The sequence below is a fragment of the Ovis aries genome, chromosome 2, assembly GCF_016772045.2.
Source record: "Ovis aries strain OAR_USU_Benz2616 breed Rambouillet chromosome 2, ARS-UI_Ramb_v3.0, whole genome shotgun sequence".
Classification (NCBI taxonomy): domain Eukaryota; kingdom Metazoa; phylum Chordata; class Mammalia; order Artiodactyla; family Bovidae; genus Ovis; species Ovis aries.
This window is the reverse complement of record NC_056055.1, coordinates 102,386,199-102,403,702: the sequence shown is the minus strand read 5'-3', so window position 1 is coordinate 102,403,702 and position 17,504 is coordinate 102,386,199. Positions and strand designations below refer to the sequence as shown.

General features: G+C 48.9%; 1 protein-coding gene and 1 long non-coding RNA gene across 2 annotated transcripts in view; one reads left to right on the top strand and one right to left on the bottom strand.

Annotated features, from left to right (window-relative positions):
- LOC132659185 (uncharacterized) overlaps positions 1-17,504 on the bottom strand; it is a 71,454-nt gene that overhangs the window by 52,808 nt on the left and 1,142 nt on the right. Inside the window, exon 2 of the long non-coding RNA XR_009599257.1 lies at positions 15,378-15,470. This is a non-coding gene — a long non-coding RNA (uncharacterized LOC132659185). The remainder of the gene's footprint in view (positions 1-15,377; positions 15,471-17,504) is intronic.
- SCARA5 (scavenger receptor class A member 5) overlaps positions 9,916-17,504 on the top strand; it is a 133,414-nt gene continuing 125,825 nt past the window's right edge. Inside the window, exons 1-2 of the mRNA XM_004004436.6 lie at positions 9,916-10,250; positions 14,195-14,315. Of these exons, the coding sequence (XP_004004485.1) occupies positions 14,201-14,315 (115 nt within the window). The 5' untranslated portion in view covers positions 9,916-10,250; positions 14,195-14,200. The remainder of the gene's footprint in view (positions 10,251-14,194; positions 14,316-17,504) is intronic.

Here is a 17,504-nt window from a genome sequence, read left to right as displayed (position 1 = left end):
TCTTTATGTCAGGTGAGCATACTGGGACCAACAGCTTAGTGCTTTGCCAAAGGACACTCACATAGGAATTCTCCGATTAAGGTCTAGACTCGATCATATGAATCTACAGCTTTGTCCAAGTTCAGTATTGGAACCATCTTTTAAAGATGATTATTGGATTTTTCTGATTAACAAAGTATACGTACTTTTTTGGGGGGGTGGATACAGAAAATTGTGCAGGAAGAAATAAAAGTCACTACATGATACCAGTCTAATGGCAGAAAGTGAAGAGGAATTAAAGAGCTTCTTGATGAGAGTGAAAGAGGAGAGTGAAAAAGCTGGTTTAAAACTCAGCATTTAAAAAACTAAGATCATGGCATCTGGTCCTATCACTGCATGGCAAATAGGGGAAAAGTGGGAACAGTGACAGATCTTATTTCCTTGAGTGCCAAAAATCCCTGCGAATGTGACTGCCGCCATGAAATTTAAAGGTGCTTGTTCCTTGGAAGGAAAGTTACATCACACTTAGCACATTAAAAAGCAGAGAGATCCCTTTGCCGACAAAGGTCTGTCTAGTCAAAGCTATGGTTTTTCCAGTAGTCATGTACAGATGTGAGAGGTAGACCAAAAAGAAGGTTGAGCACTGAAGAACTGATGTTTCAAACTCTGGTGCTGGAGAAGCCTCTTGAGAGTCCCTTGGACAGGAAGGAGATCAAACCAGTCAATCCTAAAGGAAATCAACCCTGAATATTCATTGGAAGGACTGATGCTGAAGGTCCAATACTTCGGCCTCCTCTTTGATGCAATGAGCCAACTCACTGGAAAAGACCCTGATTCTGGGAAAGATTGAAGGCAGGAGAAGGGGACAATAGAGGATAAGATGGTTGGATGGCATCACCAGCTCAACAGACATGAGTTTGAGCAAACTCTGGGAGAGAGTGGAGGACAGGGAATGCTGGCGTGCTGCAGTTCGTGGGGTCACAAAGAGTCGGACATGACTGAGCAACTGAACAACAATAGAGTGACGCTGATCAGACACAGACTCTCCCAGAGGCCCGGGCTGATCAGAAGCCCCCTTCCTCGGGTATATCCTTCCTTCCCCAACATTTAGCTCCTATGGGCAGGGGCAGTGAGGCCTGTGGCTGGAGGTGGTTGCTGCATTTCAGTTAAGATCAGATGGGTACTTTGAGATAAACAGTAAGATGACAAGCCAGAAGGCATTTATGCTATTGATCAAACAAACTTGTAGAAAACCACACAAGCCAAATTCCTACATCATTTCCTATGTGTATAATAACTACCTTTTAAAAAAACTCTGCTGAACAAGACCTAAATTGATTCAATTCACTGTATAATTAAACAATGTTTTCTTTTTAAAAGGGTAAATGTAAATTCTGGGTTTTGAGAGATTATGTACTTTTGTCAGGACATTCCTACAAAGCCTACAGTGACAGAGAAAAATAAACACTGGTTTGTGAACCATGGACAAGTTTTTTTTTTTTTTTTTTTTTTTTTGGTATTTATATTTCACCTGAACCAGGTTAAAAGTTTTTATATTTCACCCAAACCAGGTTAAAAAGAAATGAAGACTAAAGGTAAAAATTATAAAGCATATATTTTTTTGTAGAGCAAGCCACAAATGAAATAATAAGATATCTAGATTGTCACATTCATGGAGACAGAAAGTATAAATAGATGCTGGCTCCCAGGGACTGGGGAAGGGAGTAAAGGGTTATTTTTGACGGGAGTCACAAATAATTAAAAAGTCAAGATGGTGTATTTTATATTATGTGTGAAAGTTTTAGTCGCTCAGTCATGTCCAACTCTTTGTGACCCCATGGACTGGGGCCTGCCAGGCTCCTCTGTCCATGGAATTCTCCAGGAAAGAATACTGGAGTGGGTTGCCATTCCTTTCTCCAGGGGATCTTCCTGACCCAGCGACTGAACCCAGATCTCTTGCATTGCAGGCAAATTCTTTACCATCTGAGCCACCAGGGAAGCCCCGTGTTATGTGTGTGCTGTGCCAAGCCACTCAGTCATGTCTGACTCTTTGCGACCCATGGACTGTAGCTTGCCAGGCTCCTCTGTCCATGGGGATTCTCCAGGGAAGAATACTGGAGTGGGATGCCATGCCCTCCTCCAGGGTATTGTAGCACAATTAATTTAATCTAAAAAATAAATTAGGTGTTTGGGATTAACAGATACACACTACTATATATAAAATAGGTAACCAACAAGGACCTACTGTATAGCATAGGGAACTATATTCAATGTCTTGTAATAACCTATAATGGAAAAGAGTCTGAAAAAGAATATACGCACACACATACATATATATCGATATGTTGTAGCCACACGTTCCAGAAAACAAACTCACTCAGAAGGACAATGAAAATAATGGAGTGCAATTTATTACTCTGGCAGGCCCAAGGCAGAGTCTCCTCTTAGGCAAGGACCCCAACCAGTTTTTGTGGAAACCTTATATACCGTTAAGTGTATGTGTACAAACCCATCTCCCCAAATTCCCTGACAATCAAAGTTAACCCGTGATTCATATGCCTTAAGCCTAGGTAGTTAACAGTGGACAATTATCAATAGGCCTGTGCTCATACCCCAATAAGCATAATAGAACATATGATTCTATTCAGTGACACAGATAATTAGGGTGTTGTTTTAAGTGAAGGAGAGCCCTGGGGCTCTTCATTGGAGGGAGGGGGGCTGGTTTTCCAGTTGGGATGTTGTTTCCATAGTTACTGGGCACAGAGCTCAAACTCCACAGTCCACCCAAGATGGAGTCCTGCTTTCAAGATAGAGCCTGTTCTGTTTCCTCCTTCAGATATGGCACGTGAGTGTATGTTCCTCAGTTCTTTGTCTCGTCACAACAAAGATTTGGAGTGACGGACATTAAAGCCCCCTCAGCGTGTCACAGCTCTCGGGTCTTGGATAGACCGTGTTATAGCTCTCAGGTCTCAAAAGAACCATGTTATAGCTCTCAGACAAATCAGTGTTATAGCTCAGTGTTACAGCTCTATTTTATTTAGAAAATAGGAAAATCCATCTTCGAGGCGTTTTGATCCAAAGACGCGAAGAGAAGAGCGCCCCAGTGCACAGGAGAGAGAGAGAGAGCGAGAGCTAGCTTTGGCTCCTCTTTTTATGTTTTTCTCTCCCTGGGCCTGTCCTATGTAAACTGGGCCAGCCAGGAGTGTTGTTTTACCTGAGGTCCTCACTCTGGTCCTCGGACCTTCTTTTGTTCTATTTTCGCGGGCTTTTCTCTTCTTTGTCTTTTAGCCACCACCATTTTGGACTCCTTTTCCCTATTTTACCTCCCTAAGAGATATATATATATATATATATAAAACTAGATCACTGTGCTGTACACTGAAACTAGCTCAACACTGTAAATCAACTATACATCAGTTAAAAAAAAAAGTAAATTATAGTGAAGATATATGGAAAAAAAAAAAAAAACCCTAAATCTATGACACGGGACCTTTAAGCTCCCTGGAGAAAGAGGATGACATGAGAAGAGCGGCGGCCTGGGTTTAACTGCTGTGCCCAGACCCACCCAAGTTGTTCCCCCTGCATTTTCTGTGCTCAGCCACACAGGCCTCGCTGCCCCTCCAGCGCGTTCACTTGTCTCCATTCTGGGGTCTGTGACTCTACTGTCTCCTGTGCCTAGAACACACTTTCAACCGCAGATCTTCACACAGTTACCAAGTCCAGGCTCACTCTGCAGCTGCATGATAGCATCCGTGACAGAGGTAAGGCTGCTGTCCGAGAAGACGGCAGGCTAATATTTCAAAACAATCTTCCTACCGGGGTTTGGATGCCAGTTTCTTTTATGGATCCGAGACTGAGGAGGCGCAGTGAGGAAACGAAGTAGAAAGGCCATCAATCTTGCCAACAAGCTCCTAGAACGGCAAGCCTAGGGCAGGAGGATGTGTTAGTTTCTTCCTTCCTGCCATCCACAGGTGGATAGGGTTCTGAACAAAGGCACTTTAACAGTCAGGCAGAGGGGCAGGATTCTCCGAGGGAGGCCATTATGTATGATTATAACAAGAAAAGCAATGGAAAGCAAGTCAAACAGTTCCAAGACGGAGTCAGAATTGACTTCTCCCTGCAACAACAATGCTCGTCGATGCAGCCCTCGCTGTTCGTCAGGCACTGGTGTGGGCATTTGGTTGCATGAGTGAGCTGCCTTCACAGAGCTGGTGTTCCACAGAACATCAACAATACAGTAATAATCATCAGCAAGCATAAATTAAGTCTATGGGGTGATGAAAAAAAAAGGCCAAGCATATGGAGAATCTCCAGGCAGGTCCTGGAGAGTGATTTTAAAGAGGAACCTTCGGGTCAGCTCTGCTGAGAGCGTGACATTTGAGAAAAGACCGGAAGGAGGCAAGAGTTCATCATGGAAACACGTGAGTGAACCACTCCACACAGATACAACAGTCAACACAAATCCATCAAGCAGAGACCTGCTGGTGTAAATGGAGATACACAGACAGCTGGGAATTCAGGCCTAGAGTCCAGGTTAAAAAAACAAAATTCATACTAAGTAAGTATAGTTACAGGAGCTCAGCTACACTGGTCATCAGGGAAATACAAATTAAAACCACAGTTTGGGACTTCACTGATGGTCCGGAGGCTAAGACTCCAAGCTCCCAATGCAGGGGGCCTGGGTTCGATCCCTGGTCTTATTTTAGATCCTGCATGCAACTAAGAAGTCTGCATGCCACAGTGAAGATCCTGCAAGTTGAAACTCAGACCTAGCACAGCCTGAATAAATAATTAAAAAACAAAACACAGTATGTTTGCGTAGGTGCCTGCTCAGTTGTGTCTGACTCTTCGCAACCCCATAGATTATAGCCCACCAGGCTCCTCTGTCCACAGGGGTTCTCCAGGCAAGAATACCAGAGTGGGTTGCCATTTCCTTCTCCAAGGGATCTTCCCAACCCAGGGACTGAACCCACATGTCCTGCATTGGCAGGCAGATTCTTTACCAACTGAGCCACCAGGGAATCCCAAAACACAGTATGATGCCTCCACAAAAGACAGATGTCACTAACACAGGCGTGGGTGTGAACCATCTAAAACCCTCATGCTTTGCTGGAAGACGGTAAACTGGTACAACCACTTTGCAGAGTTCTTGGGCAACATCTACTGAAGCTGAACACGGGCCACCCGATGACCCAGCGATTTCTTTCCAAGGTATATACCCAAGAGAAATGCACCCATTTGTTCACCAGGAGACATGCATGTGAATGGTCATGGTGGCACTCTTTAGAATAGTCAAAACCTGGAACTTACCCAAATGGCCATCCCCAGTAGAAAGGATATTCACACAGTGGAGGCCCTACAGTGGTGAGAATGAATGAACTCCCAGAAAGGGAACAATCTGAAAGATACTACTGAAGCTAGACATATGGTGAATGACTCCATGTATATGAAGTTCAAAAACCGGCAGAATCATCTGTAGTGATGGAATATGGGATGGTGGTGACCAGTGTTGGGGGGATTAGGAACCAGGAGGGCCAGAGAGGAACTTCTGAGGAAGGGTCTGTTCTGCTCTTGACTCAGGTGTTGGCTCCTATTCAGTTTGTGAAGAATGTACAAATTGGATTATGTTTTGTCCATTTTTCCTTAGCTATGTTAAACTTTTAAGATTTTTTTTGGGGGGGTTGGGGAAAAAAAGAATCTCTTGGGTAGAGGTGGGGTTGGGGGGGGGGAACAAAGTCAGGCCTGAGGGTGAAGGTTTGAGATTCACCTAGCCTGAAGCCATGAGGAACCGCTTGAGGGTTGCCAGGCTGTGATTCCTGGCTCTCAGACCTTCTCTCCCCCTGGACTGAGATCCTGAAGGAAGGGGCTAGGTCTAACTCATGTTTGTGAAAACATTCAGGATATGCTGCAAGAAGGTTACACAACAGATGTTTGTTGAATGAATAACTGAGTGGATGGAAGGAATTTCTACAGACGAAGAGGCTCCAGAGTAGAGGACCGCTGTGGATGTTGCGTCTGAGAGCCTAGCATTCTGACCTTCAGTTTCAGCATTGCTGGGTTTCTCCATATGAAAACTGAGGATGGTAACGCTCCACCTCCACCCTAGAGAGTTGTTGGGACAATCAAATGAAATCATTCAAAGAAAGCGGGAAGCGCTTGAGCACACTAATGGACCTCCCTGTCTTCCACATCCATAGATGCAGCTACTTCAGTTTATCCCACTCTCCTTCAGGGCAATCAGTTTCATAATACTGTCTGGGTGGAGAGATCCCTATTATAAATGCCTTCTATGGGGCTTCCCTTGTGGTCCAGTGACTTGAACTATGAGCTCCCCATGCAGGGGGCCTGGGGGTTCGATCCCTGGTCAGGGAACTAGATCCCGAATGTAGCAACTAAGAGATCCCACAAGCCGAAATGAAGATGGAAGATCTTGCATGCTGCAACTAAGACTTGGTGCAGCCAAAAAAAAAAAAAAAAAGAGCAACTGGAACTCTCATATTCTACTAAAAATAAATAAATAAATAAATGCGTTCTGCGATTAAACGGAAGCAAGCCATGTTGCGGACCATGCTGATTTCAGGTGATAAGAAGTTATCATCTGAGCTAAGAGCTGCCCAGGAAGGACTCTCACCCACTAGAAATCTTGCCTCACAGGTCATTCCTAAAGATCGAAAGCTCTTTGCTGTTTGGGTGGCTTTATTCATAAGAGACAAAGATTAGAAACAACCCCAAAGCCCATCAAAAGGAGAATGGATAAACAAATCATGCTCTGTGCATAAAATGGAATGTTACTCAGCCATAAAGAAGAAACAAGAATGAGCTACTGCTCCAGGCAACAATACAGACTACTCTTATCACTGGAAGAAGGGAAATGAATCTGAAAAGAACAAGGGAAAGGCACCTCCTCTTGCCTGAAGCTGAGTTTAATAGGTTAAGCTTCATTCTTCCTGCAATTTTATAGCTTAAAGGTTCTACATCCACTCCTGGGTCTCACTTGCAGAGAACTCCATGTCTGTGTCATCAATTGCCAATGGTAAAGGAAGGCTCAGCCAAGAGCCTGGGCTGCACTGGGGTCCCCATTCTTCCCTTTCTCTATGGCCAGGGCACAGCAGTGTAGGAGTGTTAAGAAAAATGCTTTGTATCCTCGTACACTGTTGGTAGGATTGTAAATGGTGCAACCACTATAGAGAACAGTAAGGAGATTCCTTAAAAAAAACTAAACATAGAGTTACCATATTATCCAGCAATCCCACTCCTGGGCATATGTCAGTAAAAACCGAAAACTCTAATTCAAAAAGATACATTCTCCCCAATGTTCATAGCAGCAGTATTTATAATAGCCAAGACATGGAAGAACTGAAATGTCCATCAACAGATGAATGGATAAAGAGGATGTCCGTGTGATGGAATATTACTCAGCCATAAAAAAGGATGAAATAATGCCATCTGCAGCAACATGGATGAACCTAGAGATTATTATACTAAGTGAAGTCAGAAAGAAAAAGACAAATACCATATGATGCCACTTACATGTGGAATATAAAACAGGACACAAATGAACTTATTTTTTATTTTTATTTTTTTAAATGAGCTTATTTTTGAAGTAGAAATGGATTCACATAGAAAACAAATTTATGGTTACCAAAGGGGAAAGGGAGTGGGGAAGTGATAAATCAGCAATTTGGGACTAGCAGATGTATACTATATACATATAATAGATAAACAAGAAGGATCGGGGTGCTCTTTCTGCCCCTTTCTGATGCCTGTGTCGGAAGCTTTCTCTATCTCCTTTATACTTTAGTAAAACTTAAAAAACAACAACAACAAGGATCTACTGTATAGCACAAGGAACTCCATTCAATATCTTATAATGTATAACGGAAATGATTCTAAAAGAATATACATGTATAAATGAATCATTTCGCTGTACACCTGAAACACTGTAAATAAACTATACTTCAGTAAAAATAAATAACGCTTTATTTCACATACAGTAGGACATCACCAGGGTCTCACCAATCACTGCATTTATTGCTGATCAATACATCCTCTACAATGAGATGCTCGGAGACAACACTCTGAGCACATTTCCTGCTATTTGTAGAATGACATTCCTAGGGACACTGGTGACTTGATGGGTGACTGAAACACACTCTTTTTCATCAGAGGCAGTTAGGGGAGTGGCTGGGGGCACAGACTGTACAGTCACACTGCCTGGAGTAGAATCGAGCTCTGGCACTTGCAGACAAATCACCTATTTCCTCTGTCTCCATAAAATGGGAATAATAGCAGTGCCTGGGCTCCCCTGGTGGTTCACTGGTAAATAATCTGCCTGCAATGCAAGTGATGCTGGTTTGATCCCTGCGGAAGGGAAGAGCCCCTGGAGAGGAAATGGCAACCCACTGGAAATGGCACTCCAGTATTCTTACCTGGAGAATTCCATGGACAGAGGAGCCTTGTGGGCTACAGTCCATGGGATTGCAAGCATCGGACATGACTTAGTGGCTAAACCACCAGCAATAGCAGTGCCTACCTGACAGGGTTGCCATCAAGGTTAAATGAGTTAATATATGAAAAGCACTTGGAATTGCCTGGCACAGGGAACATATGATGAAATGTTTTTCTCTCACTTCCCCTTTCACCTCCTCCTCCTCCTCTTTCTCCCCATCCTCTCCCCTCCTCCCTCTTCCTTATCCTCCAATTATAATTATCATCATCATTACGATATAATTACTGCTTTTTCCAGTAAAACGGAGCCTCGGAGCCCCACACTGTAGCTCCCTCCCAGGGACGGTCAAGAGGCAGTTACTGACAGTGACTAAGACTTCTGTGACTCAGCTGTGGTTTGGTGGGATGGGGGGTAGAGCTGAGCCCTGGCAGACTGTTCTCAGGTACGAGGTCTGGCGCTCCAGTGCTAAGGCTGAATTTGTAACCAAGAAACAGGCGTATGTTCGTGAACGTGACCTTCAGCGCTCTGTCTCTGGGGTGGGAGGCGGGGGAAGGGCCACACATACAAACTGACCATGTACCATGGTTCAGATTGTTTTCAGTATTTCTCTGATGCTTCTCCCATCACCATCTCAACCTGAATGAAGGTAATCACCCCCTCAACATTTTGGTGAGAGCTCCTGTTTTTACACATTGAATATAGCTATGCTGAGGTTTACAGGTGTGTGGTCAGACGCTCAGTTGTGTCCCACCCTTTGTGACCCATGGACTGTAGCCTGCCAGGCTCCTCTGTCCATGGGACTCTCCAGGCAAGAATACTAGAGTGGGTCGCCATGCCCTCCTGCAGGGTTTCTTCCCAACCCAGGGATCAAGCCTGTGTCTCTTATGTCTCCTAGGTTCCTTACCACTAGCGCCACAGTTATCTGTGTCCAAGCCTGCCTCTCAGCCTGGGTTGCGACCCCCTAAGGACAGCAGCCTCCTCTCACTCACCCCTGTAGCCTAACCCTTGTACAACGTCGGGGCTCCAGAAACCCTGGCTTCCTTGATGAATTGCATTGAACCTGACTTTGGGAAGTTCCTTCAGCACCCTCAGAGTCCTCTTCTGAATCTCCCTGGTGTGGGCAATCTGTGTCCTTTACGGGTAGATATGCCTCCAAGAAAACACAGAACGTAGTAATTCTACCCCAAGTTTGGTGAATGAACTGAGCAATGCCAATTCTGTCCTATAAATAAATTTACAAGGCTGGGTTCCTTGCGCAGCTCCTAAGCCAGGTCTAGCTGCCATTCCACTAGAAGCTTTCCAAAAAGTATCTTGAGCAGAGCCTTTAGAACAGGAGGGTGGAGTCCCAAGACCAAGACGCAGCAGGCATGCCTGCGTGAAGCTGTAATGCTGAGATTGGCCACTAGAGGGAGGATGCATTCTAGGCCCCAGGGGAGCCTCGCAGTTGCTCCAAGAACTTTATAAAGCCTGGCGGCCAGTGCAGCTGCAGTTCACAGCTCAGTCAGTACCTAGCGGAGCCGCTGGTGCCTCCACAGAACATCTCGAGCGCTGCCCAAGGCTGAAAGAGGCCAGACACCAAGACAGGGACTCCCACTTGGGCACAAGGTTGAGTCTTGCCTCCTGATCCTCCTGGAGAAGTGATCCCCGAGACCCTGGGCACTGGGCAGCCTCTATGACTCCGTCTGGATTCGGCTGGCTGTGGGGACAAGCTCTGAGGGGCTGCCTGGGTCTCGGGGTGGGGGCAGTGGCCAGCTCTCCAGCCACCATGGCAAATGCCAGGAACTGAGGGGACAGGTTCTGCAGCTTCACTGGGGGCACTCAGGTGAGTCTGGGCACTGACTGTCCTAGCACCTGGGCATGGCTTCCTAAAGGCAGCCGGAGGACACAGGGCACAGGTTTGGGCATCGCGTGGAGGTGCAGGTCCTGGGAGGGGAGGTTGTAACTGTCAGCCTAGGGGATCTGCCAGATTTTCATCCATCTGTCTGGGCTGGTGAGTGTGGGTATTTGGGAGCCAGAGAAAGTGATCGCCTTAGTGGCAACTCTGCCTGGCTTGTGTCAGAGCGCCAGAGCCTCTTCAGGGAGCAGATGGTACAGGTGACAGTCTCTCCACATGTGTGGTGAATGTGTGTGCATGCGTGTGCCTGTGGGTGTGCCCAGCAGTGGAACGTAGGAAGGCAGAGCTTGTTTATAAATCATCTGCACCTCTCTAGTTCTGAGTGATGCTTCAGATGATCTGAGTACAGTTAGAGGAGGAAAGGGCTCAAAGCCTCCTTAGCAATTCTCTCTCCAGAGAGGACCTTGTTCACGGTGATCCCTATCTGATTTTGAGGAGTTACGAGCCCTGTAGCGTTAAATGCTGGAACCCAGCAAGGCTGGGGCCACCACCCCTCTGCAGGAAGAACTGATTGAGTCCTGCTGCTGCCTGGAGGGGGGCTTTGAGAATCAAGGTATGGCTCTCAGGTCTGGTCTGCATTCACAATTGCTTTCGCAAAGGGGTCCAAATGGGATTGTTTCTGGGACTAGCTAGGTGGGAGGGAGGCTGAGGGAACCCAGAGACCCCTGTACCAGGCTGCTTGGCAGGATCAGAAGATGCTGGGGGTCCGTGGGTGGTTACCAGGCTCCACCACCATCTCCCTACCTGCCCCATCCACACAGCCCTCCCATGTGCCCTGATCCACATGAGACTCACAGAGACCTTGTAGCTGGGAGGTGTGTCCTCCTCATCGCAAAGGCTGAGGCTGGATGTGTTAGCTGACAGACCAAGCTCCCCGGGGATAAGATGTGGCATCAGCTTGGGACCCCATGTCCTCTGAGCCCCCACTCCCCACAGGTCACTTTGGTGTCTACACCCTGCCTGGATTTCAATGGCACTGGCCCCCTCCCTTCCAGCTCTCTTAGCTCCACGGTCCCCACCTGGCCCTCTTCCCTGCATCACTGTGGGACCGAAAGGTGGCCTCCGAAAGGGACATGCATCCTGGCCAGAGCAGCCTTGTGCGGAGCCAATGCCCTGGGTGGGGTTAAATGCTGGAGGACCTCCTCTCTGACATTCTTCAGTTCCTGCTCCTCTGGGCTTCACTTGGCTTATCTTTAGAATGGGAAAAACGGACCAATGCCACCTGCCCCCTTGCAGTGCCCCTGGGAGGTGGGGAGCTCCAGATGGCGTAGGATCTGTACGGTGTGGGAGGAACATACTCCAGGTCATGCTCCAGGGGTGGGGGTGGAGGGTGGAGGCTTTGCTCTATCATCACCACACTTGGCAGTCAGTTGCTCAGACTTGGCCCAGAGGCTATACAACCAATGATTGGAAGGTCTAAATTCCTGCCCCCCATTCCTCAAGAAAGAAAAACAGCACCAAATAAAACCTGGGGCAGACAGAAAGCTCTTAGGTTTCATTCCCCAGTAACAAACATTAGCAGAGTCGGCTGAGCACTTCCCATCTCAGCGTGCTCACATCTGGCCCCTCTCCCTCTCCCCCACCCCCAGGCTCCAGCTCCACCAGCTGAGGGGTGGGGAGGGGGTGCTGGGAGGGGCCCGACAGACACATTCCAGATAAGGAGCCCCGCCTTCCAGCTCTGGTCCAGGAGCTGATGGGCAGAGAGAGAAGGCGGAAAGGCAGATGGGGAAACTGGAGCAAGCCCAGCTCTGCATCTCCTCCCCTGGCACTCGGTGCCCCCACAGGCTCTGGGCAGCAGCTGCTGTTGCCTTTGGCAGAGAGCGGGTTCCCCCTCTCAGAGGAGACACTGGCCTCCTGCTTCGCCGCTCCCCAGGACTGAGGCCAGAGGGTGGGGTGCCGCACAGAGCACTCGTGAGATGAGGGCGTGTCCTCTGCAGCTTAGCAGCAGTGGAGCAGCCTGGGGCCCCACCTTGAGGCCCTCCCTGGGTGGAGGACTTGGACGAATGACGGGCGTGGAGGAAGGGCCCACAGGGTCTAGGAGCACCCTGAGTGGGCAGGTGCATACAGGCGTAGGTGTGTACACGGGTGCGAGGCATGTGGCTTCTCATCACTGGAGGTCAAAAGCAGACACCCCATCTGTCCCTCCAGGCCCAGTGGAAAGACAGGTGGATGGCCACTGTAGGCTCTGGCCTCCTCGTAGCCCTGAGGTCATAGGTCCCTGGAAAGAAAGGTCAGGTCACGAAAATATGGGATTTGTGTTTGCTGCGTCTGGCAGAGGGATCTAGCCAGCCTCTTCCTTCACTGTCCCCGTTTACTGGAATGGGGGTTGCCTCTTCCCTTCAGTCAGTGGCTGGTGTCCCCTTCCGGCCACCTGCCAGGCCCTACCCCCTCTCCTAGTCGGCTCTCTGGTCCTCAGGGTTGAGTTGGCTCCATGCTGGGCCTAGGAAGCCCCCCCACCCCGCCCCCCGCCATCCTCCCAGGGCACTTATCTTCCAAAGAATTCACTCTTTAAAAGTGGATTTTTGGGGTTCAATATCCACATAGCTATGGGCTTTCCTGGTGGCTCAGTGGTTAAGAATCTACCTTCAAAGCAGGAGACCTGGGTTTGATCCCTGGGTTGGGACTATCCCCTGGTAGAGGGCATGGCTGCCTGCTCTGGTATTCTTGCCTGGAGAATTCCATGTACAGGTGAACCCAGTGGGCTACAGTCCATGGGGTTGCAAACAGTTGGACACAGCTTAGTGACTAAACAGTAACAATCTACAGAAAGAGTATCAGAACTGAAAGTCAACATAAACTAATGACTGGAAATGAGCTAAAAGCAGAGAGTCATTTGTGAAATCACTGAGCGTCTATGCAGGAAAAGGATATCCAGTATTTTATGTAAATAAATACTTCATGATCCAGCCCCACAAATGAATTCTTCTGATTATACAAAGAATGCAAACATATCGTAGAAAACCCCCAAAACACAGAAAACAAAACTAAGCGCAAATCCCCACAAGCCCCACCAGATTCCTGTAACACGTCTCACCCGGAGAAGCCCAGAACATCTCCGCATATAATCTCCCGTCGTGCACTCTGGAATGTGTAGACATTGCAAAATGGGGTCGTGTGGTGCACGCTTGTGTAAATGGGGCTGGGTCATTTCAAACAGCGTGGCACTTACCCATGTCGAGGGGGCATTCCGGGAATTCCATGGGGTCAACTCCAAGCCCCAGCCACCCAGGAGACCATCCGGACACCAGAGCCCTCTCCTGGTCTAGGGCTGTCCAGGCCTTGGTGTCTAGGGGGCCCCACCACGGCCTCCTGCTCCCCAGGCTCCCACGGGGGTCAGTCCTGCCTGTGGCCCCCTGAACCCAGCTCCTCTGACCGTGCCAGCCCAGCCAAGTTTGGGAAGAGTTCTGGTTCTAGCTGTGTTGGCTGGTGGTCTCTGTACTCTGTTTCATGCCTAGTTCCCCCCCATTTCCAACACAGAGCAGAATCCCCAGTCGCCCTACCGTGCCCAGGACTCCAGAAGCTTGGAGAGTATTCCGTTTGGGTCAGGAGGTTTGGCTCCTTCCGGCCCCACCTGGCATGGCCCCCGGTGCCCTCCCCCGCCAGCTCAGGGCTCCAGCCCCATCCAGAGATATGAGAGGGAGAGGATAGATCCCATGGTCAGAAAGGTCCCCAGGACCGTGACCGCTCCAAGCCAAGGAAATTGAGGAAGGGATTGGGATCCTGGTGGCTGACGCCTGCCGATGAGGAAGGGTCCCTGTGTTCAGGCTCCAGGTCGTCATGGTGATGCCTTGCTCTACAGATTCATTTCCATCTCCAACTACAGCTTTTACTCTCCCCCACCCCCATATCTGCTCTCTCCTCTCCTGTTGCAGGACGCGATGGAGAACAAAGCCATGTACCTGCACGCCACCGTGAGCGACCGCGACTCCAGCTCCATCTTTGAGGAGCCCTTTGATGGCAGGAGCTTGTCCAAGCTGAACCTGTGTGAGGATGGTGAGTGCCGTGGGCTCGGTCTTGGCTGTGAGGTCAGCCCTGCCCACCCCCACCCTCCTACCCCACCCCACACCGCCGCCTAATACTGCATAGGTTGACCTTTGTGCTTGGAAAGGTCTTTTCTTATTCAGGCATCTCAACACACCTATGTGACCACAAAATGAGACCCATTTCACAGATGAGCTAGTGGACTCTGAGAAAAGCATTAGGCATCACACAGCTCGGGCTTCCCTGGTGGCCCAGGGTTAAAGAACCCTCCTACCATCGTAGGAGACCCGAGTTTGATCCCTGGGCCAGGAAGATCCCCTGGAGAAGGGACTGGCAACTCACTCCAGTATTCTTGCCTGGAGAGTCCCCTTGGTCAGAGGAGCCTGGTGGGCTACAGTCAACAGGGTCACAAAGAGTCTGACGTGACTGAGCAACCGAATGACAACAATCATGCAGCCCATCAGTCACAGAGCAGCCCCAGCACTGAGACTCCTCACTCCTAGCCCAGTCCTTTTGCCTCTCTGCCATCCTCTCCTCTTCAGTGAGGCTGCTGGCACGCAAAAGGCAACTGAACCAAGAAGCCCAGACCCCTTCCGGTGACAGATCTTCAATCTGCTTCCCAGGGCTTTTGCAAGGAGGGATGCACCTCTCCAAGGTGCTCATCCTCCCCTGAGACTAAGACCCCAGGTCATGGCGCAGAAAGGGACCCCCTCTCAGTGCACGGCACTGCATCTCTGGGGGCTAAAACCCTGGAGCAAATGGATGCAGTGTCCTCCTGAGGAGCTCGGAGCATCTCGCCAACAGCTGACTCCTCTGCATCCAGCACAGAGCTCCACACTGAGTAGCTGCTTAATAAATGCTTGTTGTCTGAATGAACACACTCCTCTTTGCAGTCAGTATAGGAGAAGAGAGCTTCATCCTCACTTCAATGATGAACTGAAGGAAACTCACGTGAGAGTTTTGTGAAGCTTTGTGATCAGTGAGATGGAGACTGGCTATCTCAGTTAGGCTTCCCTAGGGAAACAGAATGATGTCTACACTTATGAAGAGACCGATTATGAGGAATTGACTCACCTGGCTATGGAGGATGGGAAGACCCATGATCTTCCCTCTGTAGGCTGGAGACCCAGGAAAGCAGGTGGTGTAGTTTAGTCTGAGTCAGAAGGCCTGAAAATCAGAGAAACCAATGGTGTCAGTCATGGTCTGAGGGCCAGAGAGGATGAGATGCTATGTCCCAGCTCCAGCAAGCAGACGGGAAGTAAAAAGCCAATCCCGCCATCTTTTGTTGTATTCAGACCCTCCCGCCCACATTGAGGAGAACGGTCTGCTCTGATTCCACCAATTTAAAAGCTAATCTCATCCAGAAACACCCTCAGAGACACCCAGAATGTTTATTCTGGGCATCCCACAGCCAACCAAGTTGACATAAAATCAACCATTCCAGATGCCTTTATTCAACCTTTCTCTCGAGTGCTTTGTTTCATTGTGCTCCACTCTGCCAGCTGCCTTCGTCTTGAAATTCCTCAAAATTAGAAATGACTCCTCATTCAGCCCCATCTTTGCTCCCACCAGGTGCTGAGAGCAGGGAGGGAAGATGGGTGGCTCAGGCAGGGATCGGGGATTGTCTCAGCAGGGAGAGGAGAGAGGAGATCTGGGCTCCTTTCCAGGTGGCGCTAGTGGTAAAGAATCTGTCTGCCAATGCAGGAGACATAAGACACTCCGGTTTGATCCTTTGGTCGGGAAGATCCCCTGGAGGAGGGCATGGCAACCCACCCCTGTATTCTTGCCTGGAGAATCCCAGGGACAGAGGAGCCTGGCGGGCTACAGTCCATGGGGTCTCAAAGAATTGGGCACGACTGAAGCGACTTAGCATGCACACACCTGGCCTAGTAAACTTCCCACCATCAGAACTGTTTCTCTGGATTCCAGTTAACAGACACATTTTGAGGACCCACAATGTATCAAGCTATGGGTTAGATGCCAGAGATGCTCGAGAGAGAAATTAAACCATTCTTGCCTTCCAAGGGCTTCTGATCCCAGTGGAAGGGACTGGTATGGAGACAGTCACTCACCATGTAAAGAAGGTAAAAATATGTGATTATTAAAGTCAAGAAGGATGAACATTTTCTGGTAAAGGCCTTAAAGACCGAATACCATTTTGTAAGAGAAGCGGTAGATGGGAAAAATGTTACCAGCTGAGCTGCACTGAGATGGGCCAGTGTTTCTGTCAAGTTAATGACACCTGGGATGAGATGAAGGACCTCGGGGTGTTGATTCACTAGTCAGTGCTCAGCCGTCCCTATCATCACATCCACAAAGGTCAAGGTGGCTTTTACAGCCTTCAACTACCCTCTCTCCCCACCAGCCCACCAATAAACAGGCCTGGTTTGGCAAGAAAGAACTGGGGTACAGCTCAGAGGGGTAATTGTAGGACCGTGAGGACCAGTATTGGATACCAATGGGGAAAGTCATGGCAGGGAGACCCTGGGGTGGGAAGAGGCCTGGGGGGCTGCTGTTGGGTCATCATCTCTCCTTCTTTTGACCTCATCATACCCCCCCCCTTTACTGAACCTAGGATTTAAAAGGCCATTTGGGGCTTCCTTGATACCTCAGATGGTAAAGAATCTGCCTGCAGTGTGGGAGAGCAGGGTTCAGTTGCTGGATTGGGAAGATCCCCTGGAGAAGGAAATGGCAACCGGCTCCAGTTGCCTGGAAAATTCCATGGACAGAGGAGCCTGGCCGGCTACAGTCCATGGGGTTGCAAAGAGTTGGACACGACTGAGTACATGGATGAACAAAGACAGGGATCCTTGAAATCTAAAGGAGGCGGAACAAACCAATTCTAAACCTGATTTGCACATTGTCTGGGTCTCCTCCACACTCATTCCTGGATGCCAGACATGGGGTGGGGGCGTGAGGATGCTGGAAAGACCAGAGTCTTGAGATGAAACAGCCACCTAAAAGCTCCTGGGTTTCTTGGATTTCCCCCTTCCCTGTCATTTCTAAGAGGGAAATGGTGAGCTCTGACTTGGGGAAATTCAAGCCAGATTTGGTCTGTTTCCCCAGCACTTGGCTTCTTTGACCCTCATCTCTGGAGAGGGAGGAAGGGGTAGAGCTGGCAGGGGCAAAGAGAGGTGGATGGGAGAGCAGAGGTGGACAGAGGTAGGGACCAGCCCGCCCCCCAGGCTTTGAGTAAATGAA